General features: G+C 46.7%; 1 protein-coding gene across 1 annotated transcript; it reads right to left on the minus strand.

Annotated features, from left to right (window-relative positions):
• Positions 1–856: 856 nt before the first annotated feature.
• On the minus strand, positions 857–23,802 carry LOC136373360 (heat shock factor protein 3-like). Its single transcript, XM_066338269.1, is given in 15 exon segments — positions 857–1,588; positions 2,146–2,212; positions 3,058–3,123; positions 3,691–3,796; positions 5,645–5,890; positions 6,686–6,819; positions 7,103–7,184; positions 15,104–15,165; positions 15,805–15,880; positions 16,737–16,861; positions 20,464–20,591; positions 22,232–22,340; positions 23,463–23,650; positions 23,653–23,706; positions 23,709–23,802. Coding segments are annotated over 15 exon segments (1,869 nt in total). The 3' UTR covers positions 857–1,256.
• Positions 23,803–24,047: the final 245 nt, after the last annotated feature.

The following is a 24,047-nucleotide window of genomic DNA, read 5'->3' on the forward strand; positions in this document are numbered from 1 at the left end:
AGGTGATATTATCCAAGGGGGTTTCTACCTGCATCCAGGCCTCTTGCAGCCCCAGCAGTTTGCTGTCACTTCAGCACATAGCAGGTTTGTGTGGGCTGGTGAAGCTGTGACATGCTTGGTACTAGCACACAACTTGCTGCTGCTCCACTGACACTGGGGCTGGGCTCCACAGTGCAGCTGCTCAGAGAACTTGGGAAACAGTGCCAAAAGAAAATTTGGGGAAAGACTTTTTGGTGAAGTACACAGTAGTTTATGTAATTCATTGTCAAAAGACTCAGATGCATCAGGATTCATTTGGCTTTAAGAATCCATGGGCAGAAATTGCAGTGTGAAACCTGGTGTCCATACAGGGGCAAGGAACAAAAGTTGCTACCAGCACAGAGATACCTTAATGTGACACCCTGTGTCAGTGCAAGGCCTCCCAGGGCTCCCCTTCTCATTTTAGGGACAGCTGCTGGCCTTTGCTAAACATGAATCCTACTGACCATCTCCAAGGACACATGACCTGTGGACTGGGGGCAGGTTACCCTGAACTACCATGCAATGTGCATGAGAAATCAGTGCTACGCAGAGGGGCAAGCACTTCCTACCACAACTCCTACAATCCAGGGCAATGGATGTGTGCTAGCATGTTAAAAAATAATACTCCACAGTTAAATGTCATTTTCCATAGGAAAAATGTTCCCTATACCTAGGAGCAAATCTAGGAGTATGAAAGTAATCTAAGCAGATGCAAACAATTGTAGCCAGTAACTATCAAAAAAGAAATCTCAAATTAAAAACAAAATTTAAAACCAACTTAATTCAAACAGTAGGCAAGCCACCTATTGAAGCAGGGTCTCCAAACAGTAAAACCCAGGTTTAAAATATTACACACCACATTACTGTCCAGCTAATAAAAACAAACACCACTCCACAACAAAAAAAAAACAAACCCAGCCAAACTTTACAAACAGGATACAAACAGATTTCTTCTAGCAATAAGAACATTGGATAAAAAGTTATGGAATACACTGTGGTATATTTACAGGGTTGTTGTTCTTCCCCTCCGGTGCTTTCACTCCACCAGCTCTTGTTGTTGAATTTGTGTTCAGTTCCCCCAGATGTGCTCCCTGCTTGCAGCAAGAGAACTTCCATTAGTCTGCGCAGAGCAGAGTCCCCAGGAAGCAGATGAGGACTGAGCTCACACTTTTCGCTGCTCCACTCCTTTGGTGGTTATTCTATAGCACTAAGCCAGTTACAGATGTTCTATGAGTTCAAGAAATTTCTATCTCAGAGGCCTCATCTATGAAGTTAGCAACAGGACTGAGAAGCAGGAGTGGAAACAGTTTATACTCTCCATTCCCGTCTTCTGGGAGGAGAGGTGGATCATCCATTCCCAGAGTGTCCAGAGGCTCGACCTGGCTTGCTGGAGCTGCAAGTGGCACAATGGTTCCACTGGCTGATGGAGGCTGGAGAGCAGGTTTCCCCTCCAGGGGAGGCAGCAGAAAGTCTTTCAGATCATCCACCTTCCCTGCAGCTTCACCTGAAGGCAGCTCTTCAAATAAGGAAAGCAGAGGGTTGGCCCTGTACCGGATCAGCTGCATATCTGAGGGAAAAACACAGTTCAAACTGTTTCACCAACTGAAGACTCTTATTCAAGTCAAGGAAACCTGGAGAAGTTGTTTCAAACTTGGTGCACTACAGGAAAGCCCAAGCTGGGCTGGGACAAACCCTACACCCATGGCTGTCAGAGTGAAGCCAATGCCCCTGCACCTGGAAACATCAGTGCCTGAAGCCTGCACGGCATGCAATGGCAGTACTGCAGTGGTAACCTGAGCAGCTCTGCCTTGGGGGGGGATCACAGCCTGTGTAGGAGATACTGCCACAAGGGCATTTGTAGTTCTGCTCCCCACTGTGGCACTTGTGTCATGTTTCCATGTGAAAAGGGACACAGGATGGGACCCATGTTTTCTATGTGAAAAACGACAGGGCACAGGATGAGCCTTTTAAGACTGAGGCACAGCTTCAAGATCAGTGAAACATCACAGTCTTCACAGAAAGCTTAAGACCAGACCAAAGGAGATATTATAGACTACAATTCCATTTCAATATACAGTTTTCAAAGAGTGTGGAGCTGCCACAGCGCTCAGTGTTCCTGCCCACCTTTGCTTCCTGCTGTTTCCCTCTCACTTGCTCCTAGACCTTCAGTGCTCTCTGCCAAGTTTGCCATCTGAAATAAAGCAGATAGAGAGTTAAGACAGAATGCTTAACAACAACAAAATGGAAGTCTTTACTGACTGGTTAACAGAATTAGATGTGAAAGGAGGAGGGAAGAGAGATGGAGCAACTGAGCAATGAGCCTGCCGTTGCACATGAAGGCATGCACACAGGAGCTCTCAGAAGGAGGCAGAGAGAAATACAGACAAACTTACTAAACAAAACAAGCTTCTGACGAGCAAATATTTGTTTTACCTTCCAAACCAGAAGCTTTATTATAATTTGTCTTGTTGGGGTAACAGTTAAAAATGATTTCATCATGTAATTGAATTTTGCAGGCACTGCTTAAACATAGCTGCATTTTACATCAGTTGTAGTCAAAGGGCTTCTTACTGGGAAATCCTAGTTTAAATATTATTTCAGGACTACAACAAAAAATAACATTTGCAAGGGTATTTGTTTTTAATAGTATGAATCAATTTTAGGAACTGGACCAAGAGAAGTAAGTTTGTGCTAAACTTCTGTGTATCTTCTGAGGAAATCCCATAGAGCCATGTTCAGAATAACTACAGTGTATTGCATTACAATTTTCATTTAGTACTTTTCCTTCAGTCTTCAGACAGGCATTTCAAGTGTATGACTGCACTAGGAATGTAGGACTGGAAATTATCTTGAGATCTCTCAAATTCTGACATGCCAACACTGATAATTAAAACACTGGAGTCAGTTGGATGAGATGAATGAGCAGTGTCACCCTGTATCATCAACCCCGTTCCCACTCTTGAGTTGCATCAAGCAAGATTCAACTCCCAGCATCACATTCGCCCTCCCCACCACAGAAGTAAATCTTACTCTTACATTTTCAATACCAGGGGGAGTTTCCATCAAGCTCATATCCAGGGCTGGCAGCTCCAGATTAAATGTCTGAAAATAAAACCAGACCATATGTCAACTAAAAAAGTTCTTGAAATAAAACTGCAGAGAGCTCCTAAAAGGACTGCATGACCCAGTGTGCTGCTCCTTCCACTGAAGCATGGGGACAGTGGCACCTCCATGGGCCTTCAGCTGGGAGCTTCAAGTTGTGGCAGTAAACTGAGGTCACAAAAGAAGAAAAGGTTACCCAATTTCACAGTGATTCCAGGAATACAGCTAAGTTTCACTCCATATTGTCCATATCATTCAGTTGAATCAAATACACAGTCAGGATGTGATGGTATGTGATTAGGCTTGAGAAGTGAGGCAAATTGTTTCCTTTTTTTTCCCCCCTCTTCAGGTCTGTAGAACAGGAATCCTGTATGACCTGGGAAAGGCTCCCAGTATTACCCTGTACACTGCGAATACCTACAAATCAATTTGTAACTATTTTCTTTTCAAGATGTTCCCAACTCTCACCCATTACAACATGGAATAAATTAGCAGCATTTTGTGACACAACCTGAGCATGACTTGTGAGTATTTCTCAGAAATGAGAAATAGTGAGAAGACACTCACGTCGCTGAACGCTTCGGCACCGAAGTTGTATTGTTTCCCTGACAGAATTGCTTGGAGCTCTTCAAGGCTGGCATCAATGCAGTTCAGAAAATCCTGAATTTCCTCTCTAAAAAGACAAAATTACATAGCACTGTAAGGCACAGGTGGCAGACTGCCTACAATCCAGAATAGCCAAATAGATGTAACTGCATTCCTGTATCACCTTTCACTCCAGCTCTTTGAGGGACAGAAACAAGGAAGACTACCTGAACAGCAAGCACAACTACAGCTATGAGGTCAAAAGCAGTTCCTCCTTCCATACCTACTTCCTTCCTCATTTTAGTATCTGGTGAACGTTCTCAGATCCTAGCCCGTACACCAATATCTGTTTAAGCAAAGGTCCGATGGCTTTTCCCTGGGACAATAAATGATAGCAAAGGGCTGGAAATAATCTGGGCCTGAAGGAACTTGTCCTAGGACGACTTTATGATGCTTGTATCCTCAATCATCTGTTCTGTTTATGTTGGATGCTGTGTTCTGTACCTTTAAGACTGGTTCCGAGAGCAAAGGGGGAGGAAGAGAAGCACCGAGTTTGTTTTCAGAAACTGCACTCACTCCTCCACATTCTGCTCCTGGACTATGTTGTCTGCAGCACGGACAGACAGCGGAACAGATCTCCTTTGCTTTTAGTTAGTTTTTAGCTATCTGAGGCAGAGAAGTTCCCTGGACTGTTTTTTTTTTTTTTTTCTTTTTCTTAGGACTGTTTAAACCTACTCTGGACTGAAAACCCAGAGGAACACTGGGAGCTCATACCTGCAGCTCACCAGGGCCCAGGAGAGCATTTTCCAGCACCGGAGGAACTGATAAAAGACTGAGCGAGCCGAGCTACACGCCACAACAAGGACTTTCTGGGTTTGCCACCTCTTTGGACAGCGAGAGGTTTTATTGTTTCATATTATTTTTTAAATTTTTTTTTTGTGCTTGTGGATATTTTGTTAAATAAATAGTTTTTTCCACTTTCCTCCAAGGAAATCTTTTCCCAAACCAGTTGGGGGAGGGGCCGCTTGAATTTGCTACTCTGGAGGGAACCCATTCAGAAGTTTTCTCCCAGATTTGCCCGAAACCAGGACACCTACCTACTTTGAAACATCAGCTTGTAGCCAAACTGGACATGTTTCCAGGGACAGTGGGCAGGACATGAGGGATAGTGAAGAACCTGAGAAGGCAGCTGCAGGAACAGTGCCCACACTGCATGTCTTGCTATGCCATGAGGTGTTCCTGTACCGAATTCCCAGCACTGAGGAACAGGCAGTTCCAAGGCACTGTCCCACATCCTGCAGTGCCCAGGAAGAAAGATACAGCAGGGCCTTCATACCATATGAATGCTGGGACACCATCCCAGACCCTCCTACCTGCTGCTGACCACAGAAGAGCTGTAGGAGCAAGGGTTAAAGCTTTGTCCTCGATACAGCTCTCCTGCAGCCACAGTGGGGTGGGAACCCACAGCCTGCACCCCTGATCCAGGGCTGTGTAATCTGACAGGGCACACAGGAAACAGCTTTGTACAAATGAGGGGCAGAGAAGGAAAGAACAGTGAGATGACCACCAGGACAATCCATATCCAGGTTCCAGGAACAAAGTGCCCACAGTGCCTGCCTGAGATCAGTACCCTGCACCTGCTGCTTGGCAGCACCTGGCAGTGACAGCAGTGGGCTGATGGGACACACTGACAGATGCACCAGCAGTCAGGCACACGTGCTACCATAAAGGCAAGAGGCCATTTGCCCTTTTTCAATGTGTGATGCCAACACTTGGCTTTTTCAAGCCCTGGTAACAAAGGTGCAGAGAATGCACTTTGTCAGTGACAATTCAAAAGCTAATTCTCTATGTTCTGCCAAACAATGCGCCCTCCAAAACTCTGACAGGATTCCACAAGGTGACAACAGCGTAACACTTTTCAGAAACAAGTTAATACCTGTCCAGCAAAGGATCATTTTGGTTTCCAAAGCTGCTCTCATTTAAGATGGAGTCAATTACTGACACGGGGTCCTCTGGAGCATTTGGCTGTGCAGTGTGGAGCTCCACATCAGCCATGCCTATTTCGCCGGATTTGCTGACATCGTTTATAGGAACTGAATGGACAAGTTCTGCACAATTTAACTCACTTGGCTGTGATACTTGAGAAAGAGGTAAGCCAGGATCCACGGCTGCCTGTGGCTCTCTAAAATGTGACCCAAACAGAAACAACACACAGGAGAATTTATCAACTGCATTACTATTCATTTCAGGTTTAGTAGCCCAAATCTTAATAAGATTAGGCCAGTCAAGGATTCAAGTAACAAACTGGTCTTTAGAAAAAGCAGCAAAGTGGCAGATGAAGAATCTCTTACTACAGCTTATACAGAGACCATGTAATAGAGCAAAACACCTCTTTTTCCCAGGCAAAAAGCAGCAATATAGTATATAAGAATTAGGCAGGAGGGAAACTCCTAACAGACAGACTCTGGAAAGAAAACATTCCAAATCAGTCCATATTTCCCTCCGGGTATTAACAACTAATTGGGTTTTCAGTAAAATCTGTTGCCACACAGAGAATGCCTTCCCTAGGATATGTTTAGTGAGAGCAGTATTGCAACTGGAGATAAAACTATACATCTTGATTTGTTAGCAATCTATATACATTTTGGATTATTAGAAACCTATATATGCATTCAGGTCCCTGTTCAGTTGAAAAGTCAAGTATGTGTTAATTTGTTGAACAGACAGAAAAACCTCAGCAAATTAAACCTGCAATGCCCATCAGCCTGACAGGCCTCCAGGGACTCCTGAAGAGACATGAGCTCTAACAATGACCAATGCTATATGCTATAGAAGGAGAGCCTACAACAGGCCTGTCATGCACAAATGGACGTTCAGAGAGACATTCTGTGTCCCAGAATCCAGATGGATTGCCAACATTAAAATAACTACCCAGTTAACAACCCAGGCATAAATACTTCATATACTTTGGACATACCTGGCTCTGCCACTTGTGTGTGCCACAGCAAGGAGGCCATTGGTGGCATTTTCCAGGGTGTCAGTGATATCCCGGATTATCAGACCTGTACCATTTCCATCCTCTTCATCTGCACTATGTTCAGAAAAAGCCATCTGCAGATACAGCACAGAATGAGTAAACCACAGTCTTTAACTTTTTCTTTTTTCATACTGAAATCCCATTCTCCTTGCAGCTTCTCTTTCCTGTTCACATTTTATCTGTGACCAGTTGCACTGATTTGTATGATTTTACAGCCAGAGTGTTGCTCTAAAGCTGCCCATTACAAAAGGGAGAGCATTTGATTACCAGGTTAGGGTATTTGTAGGTATAAGGAAGACTGATATCACTGTATATCATCCTGTCAAACCCACTGCCTCTGTCCCTGGGGGGACTTACAGCTTGGCCACTCTCCACAGGGATGCGGACATACTGACGACTGTACTTGGAGGGTGAGGCACCCGCAGCATCCGTGAGAGACCTGAGACAAAGCACAGCTTTAGTACATCCGGACTGCCAGAGGGAAGAGCTGCAGCAGTGCCAAAGACAAGCAGTTAATGGTAATCATTCTTGCCCTCCCAAGAAGCCTGGCTTTTGGGAATGCGTCAGGAAGGGTCCTGCAGGCAGCCTGTACTACACACACACTGTGGTTTGGAAGAAGTCAGTCACATGCACGTTTTGAGATTTACCACTTCTGATAACTGTACCCTTTGGAATTGAAAACGTATAGAATATTCTCTTCCCACCTGTTTTAGTGATGAGGAATGTTGTGGTTTGAAAGTAAAACGAGTGAGAGGCTCCAAGTCAAAAATACAATTTAATGAGAAGAAAAGGGAAAAAAGGTAAAATAAAATAAATGCAATACAAAAAGATCACTGACAGAGTCAGAATACAACCTGAGCAGGGTGATGGAAGCAGTCCAGGTGAGGTGGTCTTCCTGAAGCAGTGATCTCATAGAAAGGTCTGGTAGCTCTGGTCCTCTGGGAATCCAGTGGATAAGGGCTGCCTGTGCTATCTCAAATCCCAGCTTATATCCAGGTGAGAATTCTCGGCTCCTCCCCCTGGGCAGAGCATCTCACAATGGGATGATGAGTTATACAGGAGGTCCTTGAAGGCCCATTAAAGAGAGAGAGTTCTTGGAGGGAGTTATCTATGAGTCATGCACAAGGCATTGATGGGCCATTAACTGAAGGCACCCCAGAGGGAGGGGGGCCTGGGGAGAACACTGCTCCAACATTGGGATTCATCAGTTCACAAAGATGGTGATAGAATACATCCTAAACTACAACCCAGGACAATCCACCCCTTATTCTATTACCATCTACAACATGCCTAAATCAATACATTCTTACAGAAGAATGCATATATACATACAGAATGAAACCTTACACACTGCTCTCACTTAAAATTAGGTCTCCTTGTGGTACACAACGGGTTTCTCCATCTTTCTGCATTACCCACCAAGTGTAACCAGGTCCTTGAGCAAAGACAATCCCATGGATGGGTCTGCCTTTGCCCGAGGTGGGATTAATCCAAACACTCTTTCCTAAAATGCCCTTTATGTGTACCACAGGTACTTTGTCTCCATCCACTGGGTGTAAGGGTTCAGATTGAGCAGGACCACCTCGATTGATAGACCCTCGAGTGTTGACCATCCAGGTGGCTTTGGCTAAGTTTAGTTCCCAATTCTTGCAGGTCCCTCCACCAAGTGCCTTTAGGGCTGTCTTTAGTAGTCCATTGACCATTCAACTTTTCCGGCAGCTGGCGCATGATAAGGAATGTGGTATATCCATTCAATACCATGTTCTCTAGCCCAGGTGTTTATAAGGCCGTTCTTGGAATGGGTTCCATTGTCCGACTCAATTCTCTCAGGGGTGCTGTGTCTCCACAGGATTTGTTTTTCAAGGCCCAGGATGGTGTTCCGGGCAGTGGCATGAGGCACAGGGTGGGTTTCCAGCCATCCAGTGGTGACTTCCACCATGGTCAGCATGTACCACTTTCCTTGGCGTGTTTGGGGAAGGGTGATTGTGGGGGTGGGCGGAGCCCCAGCTGCTTTGCCCTGGAGGGAGCCAAGCTGAGGAGTCAAGGAAGAATTTCGCAACTTCACCCTGAGCCCCTAGGACAAAAGACAAACCTCCTAGCCACAGCGACCTGTCTGGAGACCCACAAGCCCCCTCGGGATTTTATGTAGATCTGTTACAATTGATTGGTTCTGTACCCTTTTCCTCCCACCCTGGTGTCCCATAAAAACCCCTGGGTTTCCTCTGGTCGGCAGAGGTTCCTCGTCCCTGGACCCCTTTTGCTGGTACCCTCTCAATAAAGTACCACCTGCGGAAATTCCATACGAGACCTCTCTCTCTCTCACCACGGCCGGCTAAAAGAGGGGCTAACTCACAAGGGCATGAGCTAAGAGCACTGGGCTGAAATCACTGAAAGCTGAAATCACTGAGCTGAAAAATCACTGCTCTGCCCGATGCTGAGAAGCCCCTCTGTCCAGCTGAGGAGCGCCCTGACCCCCCAAGGAGCTGTTTCTAGCGAGACATCCTTTGGGGTGGCTGTGGCTCTCTGGGTCCCAAGCGGCGGACCCCATCCACCAGCTGGCATAGGTGATGTAGTCAATTTGCCAGGCTTCCCCATACCTGTACTTCAGCCATCGTCCACCATACCACAGAGGTTTCATTCGCTTGGCGTGTTTGATTGCAGCGCAGGTCTCACAGTTGTGGATGACCTGTTAGATGCTGTCCATAGTGAGGTCCACTCCTCGGTCACGGGCCCATCGGTATGTTGCATCTCTTCCCTGATGACCAGAGGCATCATGGGCCCAACGAGCTAGGAACAATTCTCCCTTGTGCTGCCAGTCTAGATCCACTTGTGATACTTTCACCTTGGCAGCTTTGTCTACCTGCTCGTTGCTGCGATGCTCCTCATTAGCCTGGCTCTTGGGTATGTGCGCATCCACGTGTCGAACCTTCACGGTCAGCCTCTCTACTCGGGCGGAGATGTCCTGCCAAATGTCAGCGACCCAGATGGGTTTTCCTCTGCACTGCCAGTTGGCCTTTTTCAAGCGATTCAGCCATCCCCACAGAGCATTAGCTACCATCCATGAGTCAGTGTAGACATAGAGCCTCGGACACTTCTCTCGTTCAGCAATATCCAAAGCCAGCTGGACAGCTTTAAGCTCTGCAACTTGACTCGATCCACCTTGTCCCTCGGTAGCCTGTGCAACTTGTCATGTGGGGCTCCATGCTGCAGCTTTCCATTTCCGGTTAGTGTCTACAATTCGGCAGGAGCCGTCAGTGAAAAGAGCATATCATATTTCAGCCTCTGGTAGCTCATTATATGGTGGGGCTTCCTCAGCATGTGTTACTTTTCTTCTTCTTCAGATGATAATCCAAAAGTTTCACCTTCCGGCCAGTTGGTTATAACTTGCAGAATCCCAGGGCGATTTGGGTTTCCAATGCGGGCGCGCTATGTAATAAAGGCAATCCATTTGCTCCATGTGGTATCTGTGGCATGATGTGTGGAAGGAACCTTTCCCTTAAACATCCACCCCAGCACTGGTAGTCGGGGTGCCAAAAGCAGCTGTGTTTCAGTGCCAATCACTTCTGAGGTGGCTTGAACTCCTTCATAGGTGGCCAAGATCTCTTTCTCAATGGGGGTGTAGTTGGCCTCAGAGCCTCTGTAACTTTGGCTCCAGAATCCCAGTGGTCATCCTTGAGTCTCCCCAGGCACTTTCTGCCAAAGGCTCCAAGACAAACCATTGTTCCTGGCTGCAGAGTAGAGCACATTCCTCACATCTGGTCCCGTCCTGACTGGGCCCAGGGCTACTGCATGAGCAATCTCTTGCTTGATCTGAACAAAGGCTTGTTGCTGTTCAGGGCCCCAGTGGAAATCATTCTTCTTGCGGGTAAGCAGGTAGAGAGGGCTCACGATCTCACTGTACTCCGGAATGTGCATTCTCCAAAAGCCTATGGCGCCTAGGAAAGCTTGTGTTTCCTTCTTGTTGGTAGGTGGGGACATGGTAGTGATCTTGTTGATGGTCTCTGAGGGGATTTGGCGACGACCATCTTGCCATTTGACTCCCAGGAACTGGATTTCTTGAGCCGGTCCCTTAACCTTGCTTCTTTTAATGGCAAAACCAGCTTTGAGCAGAATTTGGATAACCTTCTCTCCTTTCTCAAAGACCTCCCCTGGGGTGTTCCCCCATATGATGATGCCATCAATGTACTGCAGATGCTCTGGAGCCTCACTCTTTTCCAGTGCAGCCTGGATCAGTCCATGGCAGATGGTGGGGCTGTGTTTCCACCCCTGGGGCAGTCGGTTCCAGGTGTACTGCACGCCCCTCCAGGTGAAGGCAAACTGAGGTCTGCACTCCGCTGCCAAAGAAATGGAGAAGAAGGCATTGGCAATATCAACGGTCGCATACCACTTTGCTGCTTTGGACTCCAGCTCGTACTGAAGCTCTAACATGTCTGGCACAGCAGCGCTCAGTGGTGGCGTGACTTCATTCAGACCACGGTAATCCACCGTCAGTCTCCATTCTCCACTGGACTTACGCACCGGCCAAATCGGGCTGTTGAAAGGTGAACGGGCCTTACTGACCACCCCTTGGCTTTTCAGTTTACGGATCATCTCATGTATGGGGATCACAGAGTCTCTGTCAGTGCGGTATTGCCGACGGTGTACTGTTGCTGTGGCAATTGGTACCTGTTGTTGTTCAACTTTCAGCAGTCCCACAGTAGAGGGGTCATCTGAGAGACCAGGCAAAGTATTCAACTGTCTGATGTCTTCTTTCACCACTGCGGCTATCCCAAAAGCCCAACGATATCCTTTTGGATCTTTGAAATATCCATTCCTGAGACAGTCTATGCCGAGGATGCATGGGGCCTCTGGGCCAGTTGCGATAGGGTGTTTCTGCCACTCCTTCCCAGTTAAACTCACTTCGGCCTCTAATACAGTCAGTTCCTGGGACCCTCCTGTTACTCCTGTAATAGAAATGGATTCTGTTCCTACATACCTTGATGGCATCATGGTACATTGGGCCCCAGTGTCAACCAATGCCCTATATTTTTGTGGGTCAGATGTGCCAGGCCATCGGATCCACACAGTCCAGTAGATCCAATTGTCCCTTTCCTCTTCCTGGCTAGAGGCAGGGCCCCCCTATTCCTGGTCATCGCATACGTTGTTCTCTTCCTGTAAATGTGTTGCTGAGGTCCCTTCAAGAGGATCAGTCATATCATCATCCCTGTACGGTCTGGAGTTCTGTGCATGAGAGACCGGAGCAACACTGATTCTAGATGAGCTTTTTGTGGTAGGTGTTTCTCTTTTCAGTTCACGTACCCGTGCTGCTAAGGAGGAGGTGGGTTTTCCATCCCACTTCTTCATGTCTTCTCCATGCTTCCGAAGAAAAGACCAAAGGTTACCTCGGGGTGTGTATCCTCTCTCCCTGGCTGGGGGATGCCTGCTCCTAATTGCAGAGACTCTTGTTGGCTCTGGTGAGATATCGTAAATTTCTTCCTTAAGTTCTTTTTTCAGTTTCTGATGGCCTTCTTCAATCAAGCTCCGGACTGGCTCAGCCAGTCTTGTTTCCACAGATGAGATATGGGTACGAACTGGGGCGGTGACAGTGTCCTCGTAAATCCTTAGTTTATTAGCCAGGACACCCACCCTGTCCTCACCTTCTCTCCATTGCAGTGTTGCCAGGTAACGTGAGTACATCTCTGGTCCAAGCCGTGCAAATCTCAACCACATCCGTGATGTGCACTGGACATCATCTGGGCTCTTAGGAAATCTCTCATCTTCTGCAAAAATGATCTCCAGCACAGCCAGTTCCCTTAGGCATCGGATACCTTGTTCTATTGTGTTCCATTTTCCTTGGTGCACTAGGAGGTGTTCTTTACAAAGGTATCTGTCTTTCACACTTGTTAGCAGTCGCTGCCAGAGGCTGAGAGTTTCTTGGGTTTTCCAATTCCCTGGTCAATGACCACATCCCGGGACAGTGATCCCACTTGCCTGGCCTCAGTTCCATCCAGAATGGTGTCATTGGCTGCAGCGTCCCAGATGCAGAGCAGCCAGGTGAGGATGGACTGCTTGGTCTGGCGGGTAAATTCCCTTCGCAGGTCACGCAGTTCACCCAGATATAGAGAGCGGGTGATGATGTCTGTCTCTGTCTCTTCAGCTGAGTGCGAAGGTCCTGCTCCATCCTCGTCAGTCGCTATGCGGACTGATTTGCTCCTTGATTTCCTCTTCTGAGTGGTGGCAACTTGTTGGAGTCCAGGACATCCCCTTGGATGGCCTGGGACCTGAGGAAAGGAGTTTGAGCCCTGGACAGGGGGGTGTGGAGACGGTCCAGGGGGTTCGGAGACCTTGGCACAGAGCCCAGGAAGACACCAGGTTTGATTTTAATCCATGGGAAAAGCTTTCAACATTGCAGAAGTAATTACAAACTTCCAGGATGTGAAAATTGTAGTTTAGCACAGTAGGTGATATAGAATTTAATAGTTTTAGAATTTTTAGAATAGAAGTAAATGGGGACAAGATGGTGGAATTTGGGTGGTACCTTATGTACTTCTCCTTCTTCCTCGTCCTCCATTTTTTGGGGCGGTGATGGCATAAAGTAGTTGGAGTGGATTGGATCGAAGTGGAATGTCACTTCTGGTGTGGGCACTGGGTATTGGCACAAAATAGTAAATAACTAGTACGTAATTATCTGTATAAATGTTAGGGGACATCCCATCTGTGGGGCAGTCGCCTCGTGTCCCAGCTGCTGTCCGGACCTCGGCTGGGAGCAGAGAAAATTTTGAGATATCGAATAATAAACAACAGGAGAAACCTGAAAACAAACCTTGAGGACTCTGCTTTCTTACACGGACGCGACTTGGGGCTTTTTAGAGGGCCAAGGACTTTAAACCACCTAAAGCTCGGGTGAGGAAACACCCCCGACAGCAACTGCTACTGGTTTAGGCTGTTCTGGCTCAGTGACGGTTTGTGTGGAGATGCTGATGGCACTTTTGGTTCCTTTCCTCTCTGTGACAGTCTGCATAGATGTAGACACTGTTGCCTCACTTTTGGCTTCTTTCTCTTCTGTGATGGTCTGTGTAGATGAGGACACTGCTGCTTCGCCTTTGGTTCCCTTCTCCTCTGTGACAGTCTGTGTGGACGTTGATGCTGTTGCTTTGCTTCTTTTTACCTCTCCTACTTCTTTAAGAACACGCTGTATCACACCATGTAGTGTTTTGATTCTAAGCATGGTGCAGGTCGTACAGCGAAAACAAAGCAGGACTAACAAGAACATCATGCTGTCCTTGGCATCCAGAGGGTACTCAACATTTTCAAAAACTGCTGTGTCATTCCTGAAAAGCTGGAAAAAATCATTCTTTACTCCTCCCCACAGGGGCTGCGTGAGATTGTTGAGGCCCCAGACGTAGCATCCTAGACTAGAACAAGAATACAAAACTGGGTATATATTCTGAATAATGTTCATTGCCTCAGAGTTTATCAAGTAATGGACATAACAGAGCAGTAAAGCAATTTTAGTACCATATCCTGGTCTACGCAGGAGTATTAAGGCTGGCAGATGGTGCCCCACATGTGGAAAAATATAGAGAGATGGGTATAAGACACATGTAAGCATGTTGAACATCATAGCGAGCAGGTGTCTTCTTCAGTAAACAAATTGTAATTCTGACTTTTCTTATTGTCTCTGCCACACGTTGGGCACCAAAAATATGTTGTGGTTTGAAAGCAAAATGAGTGAGAGGCTCCAAGTCAGAAATACAATTTAATGAGAAGAAAAGGAAGAAAATAAAATAAATGCAATACAAAAAGACCACTGACAGAGTCAGAATACAACCTGAGCAGGGTGATGGAAGCAGTCCAGGTGAGGTGGTCTTCCTGAAGCAGTGATCTCATAGAAAGGTCTGGTAGCTCTGGTCCTCTGGGAATCCAGTGGATAAGGGCTGCCTGTGCTATCTCAAATCCCAGCTTATATCCAGGTGAGAATGCTTGGCTCCTCCCCATGAGCGGAGCATCTCACAATGGGATGATGAGTTATACAGGAGGTCCTTGAAGGCCCATTAAAGAGAGAGAGTTCTTGGAGGGAGTTATCTATGAGTCATGCACAAGGCATTGATGGGCCATTAACTGAAGGCACCCCAGAGGGAGGGGGCCTGGGAAAACACTGCTCCAACAATTGGATTCATCAGTTCACAAAGATGGTGATAGAATATATCCTATTCTACAACCCAGGACAGGAAATACTTTTTTTTGTGCTTGACTGAACTTCCATCAGCTTTTTCAAGTTTGAATATACAAGTGATAAAAATACCTGTCACACAACAGAAACTGATTTAACCCTGCAATTCATATCTGACACTGATCTGGGACCTATCAAGTAATTACCTTTTTCTTTTGACCCCAACAATATAATTTCCTCGCATCAGACCTAGTATAAATTGAAGAATCTAAAAAGGAAAAACAAAAGAAAACCAAAACCAAGTGGTCAGCATAGCAATCCTAACATTAAATTCTTAATTCAGATTTTACTATAAAATGATATAGTTACATGACAGAAATTAACAGGTATTTAAAAAATCCATTTGCAATTGTATCTTAAAGAACAAAGCAAGAGTTACAAACTGCATAGAAAAATTAGCCCACTTGCACAGGCTTTTTTTTAAAATGCAATGTAACAGCACAAGTCACTATTGGATTCCAGACCAGAAACAGCTGAGTAATAAACCAGAGAAAAATTTTTCCAGCTTGCAAGCTCCTACAGTTTCTGCATTACAAGTTCACTTCTCAAGTGGTCTAAGTGACCAGACTCCATTCCATATGCCTGCAATCTCAATTTCTGGGCTCCTGTTACCATGCACTGTCTCCACACACTGACATCCTGCTATGACTTCTCCTTAGTGCTTTGCTCGTGGCTCTTTACTGTGCTACTTCTGGGACACTCAGGAACTGTGAACATTTTCTTTATGCTGTATTAATACAGCCTGTTCAGCTCTGTGTCATTTGTCATTCTACATAAGCAAAGAATGCCATGAAGCATCACAGAGGCAGGAATAAGGATGGTAGCACTGAAGATGCTGCAATGGTACCTTAGACAGCAGCTTCTGTTGTTGACTGTGCTTCTGCCTTAGAACTGCCACTTCTTTCCACAGGGCCTTATTTTCTCTGCAATGCAGAATAAATCAGAAGACAGAGGATGAACAGAGTTTACTTGATATGCTCTAGTTTTACAGTTTTCAAACTTTTTAGAGTACCTTGCAGAACCAATGGCAACACTCCCTCTGTGGATAACTAACCCTCAGTTAATTGGATCCACTAGCATAAACTCTAGGTTAACTTAACTCCATTTTCCAGCATCAGCAACAAATATTCAACAAGGACACCCTCATCCTCCTCTGCTGCTTCACCAATAATCTTGATCTGAGGTATTCCTTCAAAGCCTCAAAGCTGTTGAATAAGGACTTTGTGTTACACTCAGCCTATTTCCAAACACGTACAGCCTTGGGACAGATCTAAAGGTGGTGTTCAAGGGCATTGTTTTTTTTTAATGAACAGAGAGAGAAAGGTATCTCCTGAACTCTGGTTGATATCTGCTGGCATACCAGTGACCTGAATGAATTACCAGTGCCTATATGAAGGGGATCTGAGAGAACAGAGATGAGGATGTGTGAAGTCCACTTCCAGTAAGAAAGAAAACAAAATACCAATTGTCCCTCACTGCATCTAATCCTGTTTGTATTAAAAAAATTAAATGCTCTTATTGACCTAAAAAACTACTACAGGTGCTGGCAACCAGAGTGAAATCTCAAGGCAACTAACAAACTCCCAGTCTAAATCTCCAGTCTGTAACTGAATTACAAAACCAAACAAGATTCAGAATGTTTTGTGGGGTGGAATGGGCATTCCTAGGAAAAAATATAGCTTCACCTGTTTCCAGTTCAAATGAAACCCATTTTTTGCCAATCTCCATCAGATACAAGCAACATTCAATGCATAAGCACCCCAAAACAGCCAAGTCTACCTCTTCATGTTAGCCAGCCTGACATCCATGTTGTTCTGCTGCTCTCTCATCTCCTGCACCTCAGACAGGACTTTGTGCAAATCCTCTGTGCAGACCTTGAGATCCTCAGTCCTCACGGCAGACACCTAGAACAGGTATACATGCTTTACTACAAACAGTGCATACTCCTTGCTGCAGGGAGAGTGCAGTCAGCCTGCAGGGCAGGACCAAGCCCCGTCAAAAGACCAGGTAAGATTGCAATTCTTACATGGCACAAAACACCACAACTGCTACAGGTGACAATCCTTAGGACAGGCTGCACTGTATGAAAAAAACAAGATGCCAATAAAAGCATGAGATTAGCAGTTTGTACCTGGAGACAGTAGATTCATTACTGTAATTCATAATAAAAACCACCGACTGCAAAGGACTTTCCCTGGGGGTTCTCTTCCAGGCCCAGTGACAGTTTGCCCTCTAGTGTCACAGAGCAATCAGCCAAAAAAAAAAAACCCCACAGCTGATAGTGGAAGAACAAGATGATCATATTCCTTCTAGGTGTGGATAAATCTGCCAGCAAAGGAGTAACAAATTTCCATTAAGTTACTGGGAGATGAAGGCATCTAGTTAGATGCATCCTACTCAATCTGAAAATTTATCCCACAGTAGCTGAATTGCAGATTCCCCTACTGATGTGTCCTCTACCACCTCTCTGCTCAGTGACATTCTAAAGTTATGGAGACTTGTCTGCAGAAAGAAGAGTCCAAACTGCTCTTCTGCTCACAGCACAATCCGTGAATGCTGCTACTTCAAATGATGGTGGAAGAGCCATCAGAGAGGAAAAAATTCACCATCTCCTTCCTGCACCTCTATATTAAACATTTTCCAGTTCCTTCAGCAACTCTCTCTGCAGCACAAGCATTGTTGGCTGCAACACAATTCAGGATTTTGAAAAAGACATCACATGCACATGTCTGAATGACACATCCAGGTTTTGTGGGCATAATTTTGAACATAATTTTGTCAAATACTGACTGTAATTGAGCCACATGGAGTTGTACCAGTTGCCCTCCCAACCTACAGCCAGCTGAGAGATTTCTTGTTACTCTGTGTTGGGGGTTAGGTTTTGTTCCTTTTTACTCTAAAGAATTTTTTCCCCATAAGTTACCAAGGAGACTAAATGTCGTACTTAAGACTATTTAACAAAAAAAAGGGGTGGTCAAAGCTCGGAGGGGGGTGGGGGTTTGAGGCAGGTAACGGGCAGAGCTTCAGGTAGCCTGTCTGGCTGGTTTTCGGCGTTCAGGAAGAAGGCACAGTTGGGTTGGTGCTCCTGCTGGAGGATTTCACTGCAGTCCAGTCTTGGGAAATCTGCCATCATCTGCTCACGCTGGAATTCTGAGCTTCTCTGCCGCCCTGCAAGAGCTGGGCCAGCCCTGCCCTGCCGTCATGGTTCCATCAGCACTGCACGTCTGCTACAGAGTGACCCTGCACCCCTCTGCCCTGCTGGGACATCCTGCCACTTTAGCTGCTAGCCTGAGACTTTTCCACTGTTCCAGCTTGGTGCTCTGAGGATCCTACAAAGGCACCGAGACCAAACTGCCCTGGGTTTTTGTGAAGCAAAGTCCTCGAGATTCTTAGTACTGTTTTTGTTATCAATGCTGTAGTAGTTTTGTTTGCTTTGTTATACATACCAGTAAAGAACTGCTATTTCTATTTCCAAAATCTTTTGCCTAAAGGCTTTTAACTGCAAATTTATAATTGAAAAAAAGGGGAGTGGGGGTAGTGGTTTACATTCTCCATTCCAAGGGAAACTCCAGCTTTCCCTAGCAGATACCTGTCTTCCCAAACCAAGACACTCTGCTAAATTCCAAGGAGGTTGTGAAAGTACCTCATGTGGATTCCAAGGGGGAGGTGAAAGGATCAATGTGGGATTGGCCTGCTGAGATGTGAGATAACTTCTATGCAGGTTGGCTCACACATCTTGTCTTCCAAAGGGGAGTGGAATGGTCAGAAATGAACCTATGGTGTTATAAACCAACATCCCATATCCCATTCCTTTGTGCTGGAACAGACCACAGCTGTTGTGCAATCACTTCTCAGACATGACTATTTTCTTGACACAATCACATGGTGCAAAGGATGGACTGAAGGCTCTGACAGTTCTCCTCCCTGTCTGCAGTCTAGATGCTTTGCTGTTTGCTGCAGTTATAACTTATGCTAATGTACAGAGGGTGCATCCCAAATGAAATTCAAGGCTGTCTGATTTCAGCACACCACCTCTCTGTGGGAAGACAACCAAAAGTTTCAGAAAGTGGGTGGAAATTCCAAATGCAGCTAGATAGCCTCCAAAAAAACAAGGACCAATATAAATTCTGCCCAAGTACAAGGAACTGCTTTTCAGAGTCCCCAACTGGCTAATCAGGGTGTCCAGTCCTTGGGTGCTAAGGCACTGGCACAGGTTGCCCAGGAAAACTTGGCTGTCCCATCCTTGGGTTGGATTGGGCTTTGAGCAACCTGGTGTAGTAGGAGGTGTCCCTGCCCATGGCAGTGGGTGGAATGAGATGAGCTCTAAGGTGCCTTCCAACTCAAACCCTTCTGGTATTCTGTGAAGACACACAGGGTATCTGCACACCAGAAGAGCTAAAAGTGAAAGGGAGTAAGTAAAGCAAGTCTTGCATTCAAACCTGCAGTCCTGACAGAGGCTTGAAATACAGTTTACAGCCAATACTGGAATATAGCCCCATTCCAGGCAGTAAAATGTTTTGCAAAAAAATCACTAACATTTCCTGTGCAACAAAGAGCATCTTTCACCAACCTATTCAATGCTTCATATGAATGTCCTAGGTACTGAGCAGAGCTTTTGTCTTTCCATCTAGAACACTCCACCCAGTGCACCACCCCTGGGACACATGGTGCCACACCTGACATTACTGTGCACCTGCCCTGCTGGGCGTGCACACTGGGACACGCTGGTCACAGCAGTGGAGGGAGCACAGGTCCAAGCCACAGCCACTCGATTCTGGCTCCAAGCAAGGGCAGCTCAGTGAAGAATCAATCCAAATGTAATTGTGGCTCTCCAGCCTACCCTGGGCTTTTATTACCCTGGGCAATGCAGCCACACATGACGACAGAATAAAGAAAAGATTCTGCTGTTCAAATGTCAACGTGATGTATCATGATACTCTTCTTCAGGATATTATGGGCTGTAATGTGCCAATAGAGGATAAATATCTGTGCAGAAACATGTCACACAAGGCCTGAATGTACAAAAGAAAAGCAGAAAAGGCTCATAAGGATGTAGCTTAGTGGCAATACAGTTTTGGAAGAGCAATATAATTTACGCAAACTCATCCAAATGAACTGGTTACTGATGATCTTGCTAATTTTTAATGCATGCCAAATGAGAATGTATTTTCTTTTGCTTCTTTCACTTTGCGCCTTTCTCGGAGCTGGAGATGCTGACAGAACTGCAGACCATGCTAAGCTGCAATCAGGGATATGAACTCTATGGAGAAGGGATGTGTTTTGATGATGATGCAAAACATGGTCCTACCTCAGTTCATGACCAAGAGCAGAGCAGGTTTTGTGTAAGCACTGGCCCAAGGAGGCCCAGCCAAGCACCAGCCTGGCATCATGAGGGAGTTACCTTGGTTCCCATGGTATTTGCTGGCTGTGTTTGAAACATCCATATGTGCTCCTGATAAGCCACTTTTCGTAACTATGTGAAGTAAATATTGTGCTTAGACTATACCTTGCGCTTGATGTTTTCCAGTAAATGTGCCTTCCCTTGCTTGAAGAAAGGGTGCTGGAACTCAATGACTGAGCTTTTCTCTGCTGTAATGATACCATTCTCCAGAGCAATCACCTTCCTGAAGCCATCTGTGGAGAGGAAATCAACAGAGGCATTTCTTCCAGTCGAAAGCTGACACGGAATACATACAGCTTAAGAAAAGTCCAATGCTACCAAAACACCCACTGCACTAGTTACTGGGAGGAGAAACTACGAAAAACAGCCAAGGTAGCCTTTCTTGGTGCTCAGTTATTTCATTGCCTTGATCTTCATAGCTAGAGAATATGTCCACAGTACCACTGCCTGCCCTTGGCAGGCTGCACACACAGCTGCACAGCAGAGGCCAGTGTGTGTCCGTGGGCAAGACAGCCATGGCCAAACCATCACAGCCATGTACAAACCTTCACAACAGTTAGTTAGAAATGAGATTTATTATGACATCTTGAATAGAATTATGTCCCAGTGGATGCAGAGTAATGGTACACTTTCCCTTTTATCCCTGACAACTACACATCAAATGCTGTCATGTACCACCATGGTCTACAGAATAAAACAATACAGAGAAGTTAGTTACTTGCCTGCCTATGCAAACACCTGCAGCAGAGCACCTTCTTCATACTAGACTGCCTGCACAATGTAAGATATTCCCAGTTCTATTTCCATCACTGTTCAAACATCACAGAGTAGATGCATGATTCAGCTGACAGGCCAATCCACATCTTTCCTCAGTCAAGGTTTTAACACAATTAATGCACTCCAGCTATTATTAGAAAGCCAGGATAGATTCAGCAGGAAAAGGAGACTGCCACTACATTGTATATCTACATAGGAATATTTGTTTTTTTTTTCATTTATCTTGGCTACAAGGGAAGAGACGACTGTTTCTTTGGATTATCCTCTGTCACTCAAGTGATGGATCTTACAAACACAAGCACATGACACCAACCGAAGCATTTGTCCAGAGACTAAACAGATATGCTATCTGTGCTACAAGTTACAAAACCTGTAGAGGCATCAGCTAGAGAGATCAGGCAAACCTACTGGGCAAGGACAGAGAGCTCCTCCCTCTCAGTCTGAAATTCTAAGGCAGCACCTCCTGTGCTGTTTGTCCCTTCACTGGTCCCAGAAGCTTCAGTAGTTATTCCTCTTGGTTGCTGCAGCCCTGTATGCTGCACTGTGCCCCTGAGCCACCCTCACTGCACCCTTCTGCCTGGCTACACTGTACATGTGCTAGGCAATGCTGCCAAATGATACTCACAAGTTGAGCAGAAAAAACATAATGAGAAATGTAGTCTAGCTTGGCCCATCAGCGGGACTGATCTAGTTCCAACACAGTAAAGCAGGCAAGAGCAGTGGTAGCCCCAAAATCCAGGCAATTTTTTTTCACATTCTAGGTGTATGAGTGTACACACAGCCTCTGCTCCCCTGGGTACACACATTTGCTGCAAGAGCAACACTGGAGCTCAGAGAACCTCACCCTACCTTTAGGCACCAGCACATATATTCTTACAGCTGTTACTCAAAAGGACTTGGAGCTAACAAACAAAAACCAAACACTAAGCCAAGCTCTACCATCAGTCTTCTTTTGCAAAGCAATCTTAAAGCCAGGGCTCAGGTTTTCAGGAATGAAAGAGTTGCCAAGTCCATTTTTTTGTTTAAAGAAATCCACACCAAAGCCAAGTAGCTATGAACTTGGCAGACAGAGTATGTAGGAACAGATGATGCTTACACATGTTGAGCTGCCGTATGAAGCTGGAGATGTTGTTGTGTTTGAAGTACTTGGGGAGCAGCTCCTTGGCAAACCTCTGCTCATCCAGAATGCAGAAATTCTCACCATTCTAGGAAATAAGCAGGAGTAAGTTAGTGAATAAGCACAGCTTTTCTAAGGTGTTGCTCTTAAGTGAAGATCATAAATCAGCAGAGACTATTCTTACAGCAGAGAAGGGCAAAAGACTTCACCAAGTGAACTGTCTGTGGGAACACTTCTAAGTACTTGGGACTGGACTAAAAAGTTTGAATTCAAAGACACAATTACATGGAACATTTCTATTAAACAGGGAATTTTCTTAAAACCCTGACACACTGATCTTAATTCAAAAGAAAAATTGTTAAATTGTTCTAAAACCCTGCTCCCTTTGTCCCCAGGAAACATAAGAATTGCACAAGCCCAATAGAATTCACGTCACTAAAGAGATTTCATCTCCCTTCATCAGTCTGCCCAGCTCCTGACAAGATTCTTCCATTGTACATGCTATGTCATCACTAAAAATAACCACTTAACGTTTCTGAGTTACCGAAAGTTCAGACAACACAACCCAGGGGTGACCAGGGGTAAGTGTGACACGAGCAGTGCCAGATTTATCATATACTCAAGAACAAACTTCCTGGAAACAGGAAGAGCTTTTTGCATCACTTTTATGTTGCTCATGAAGAGAACGAAAATACTGTGTTTCTTTTCATCTTTACCTTTGTAAAGGGCAAACGGCTGGAAAAAAAACCTATGGATTTAAAAATGACAGGGAACAAAAATAAACACAGTGCATGTCTGGGATGTCTGGTCGGTGTGTCCGTGCCCTATGCCCGTGGGGCACGTCTCGGCTCTAGAAGGAAAATGGACAGTTAATGGCTCCTGACAACGTCCTTTCACCACTCGGAGCAGCTGACCAGGAATTCGGGACTGTCCCCCGGGGATGTCCCGCTGCGTCAGCACCGCCGCCGCGGGCCGCACGCGGGGGGGGCCCGGGCAACGGGGGAGGGCCCGGGCATGGCCCCGCGTACGCCGGTCCGCCAGCACCACGGCAAGCGGGGCGGGGAAGCGGGCTCGGCACGCTCCAGGCAGCCGGGGACCCTCCACCACGGCCCGCCCGCCCGCCGGGCTCCGCAGCTCCGGCCCGGCGTCCCCACCACCCTCGAGTCCTTCGCGCGGGCCTCCCTGGGCCGGGCCCGAGCGGCCACCTCACCCTGCTCCAGCAGATGACATCGTCGCTGTCCGGATCCTCCAGCAAGGCCCAGAGCTTAGCGAGGAAGCCGGGGACGGGCACGGGCACGGGCACGGGCACAGGCCCGGGGGCGGGCGCGGCGGGACCGCGGGGCAGCGCGGGCACCTCCCGCATCCTCGGACCGCGACGGGCCGCGCGAGCGGGGACGGGCCACGCGACGCAGCGAGGGGTGGAGCCACCGCGCGGAACAGCCGCTGATTGGCGAAGCCACCAAACCCCACCCCTTGCCCCGGCGGCCGCGAGCGTGACTCTTGTTGTGCTCCCGGGGGAACGCTCGGCCGCATGACGTCACCGCACGCATTTAAAGAGCCGTTGCCCCAGTAGGTCTTTGGGGTACTCGATTGGTTCCGCCGCTGGCCCCGCCCAGCAGGTGGGTGCCGCTGGCCGCATACCACAGCTCTGCCCGCGCCTCCACCCCCGCCCACATTTCCGGGGCTCCCCGCACAGGGGGCCGAGCCCTGGGCAGGGCGGACAGGTGCACACTGTGGATCGGGCTCCGCGTGCGCGGCCGAGGTGCGGCTCGGCTGACGGGTGGCTGGGCCGAGG

Source organism: Sylvia atricapilla, chromosome W, assembly GCF_009819655.1.
Source record: "Sylvia atricapilla isolate bSylAtr1 chromosome W, bSylAtr1.pri, whole genome shotgun sequence".
In the NCBI taxonomy this organism is placed as follows: Eukaryota; Metazoa; Chordata; class Aves; order Passeriformes; family Sylviidae; genus Sylvia; species Sylvia atricapilla.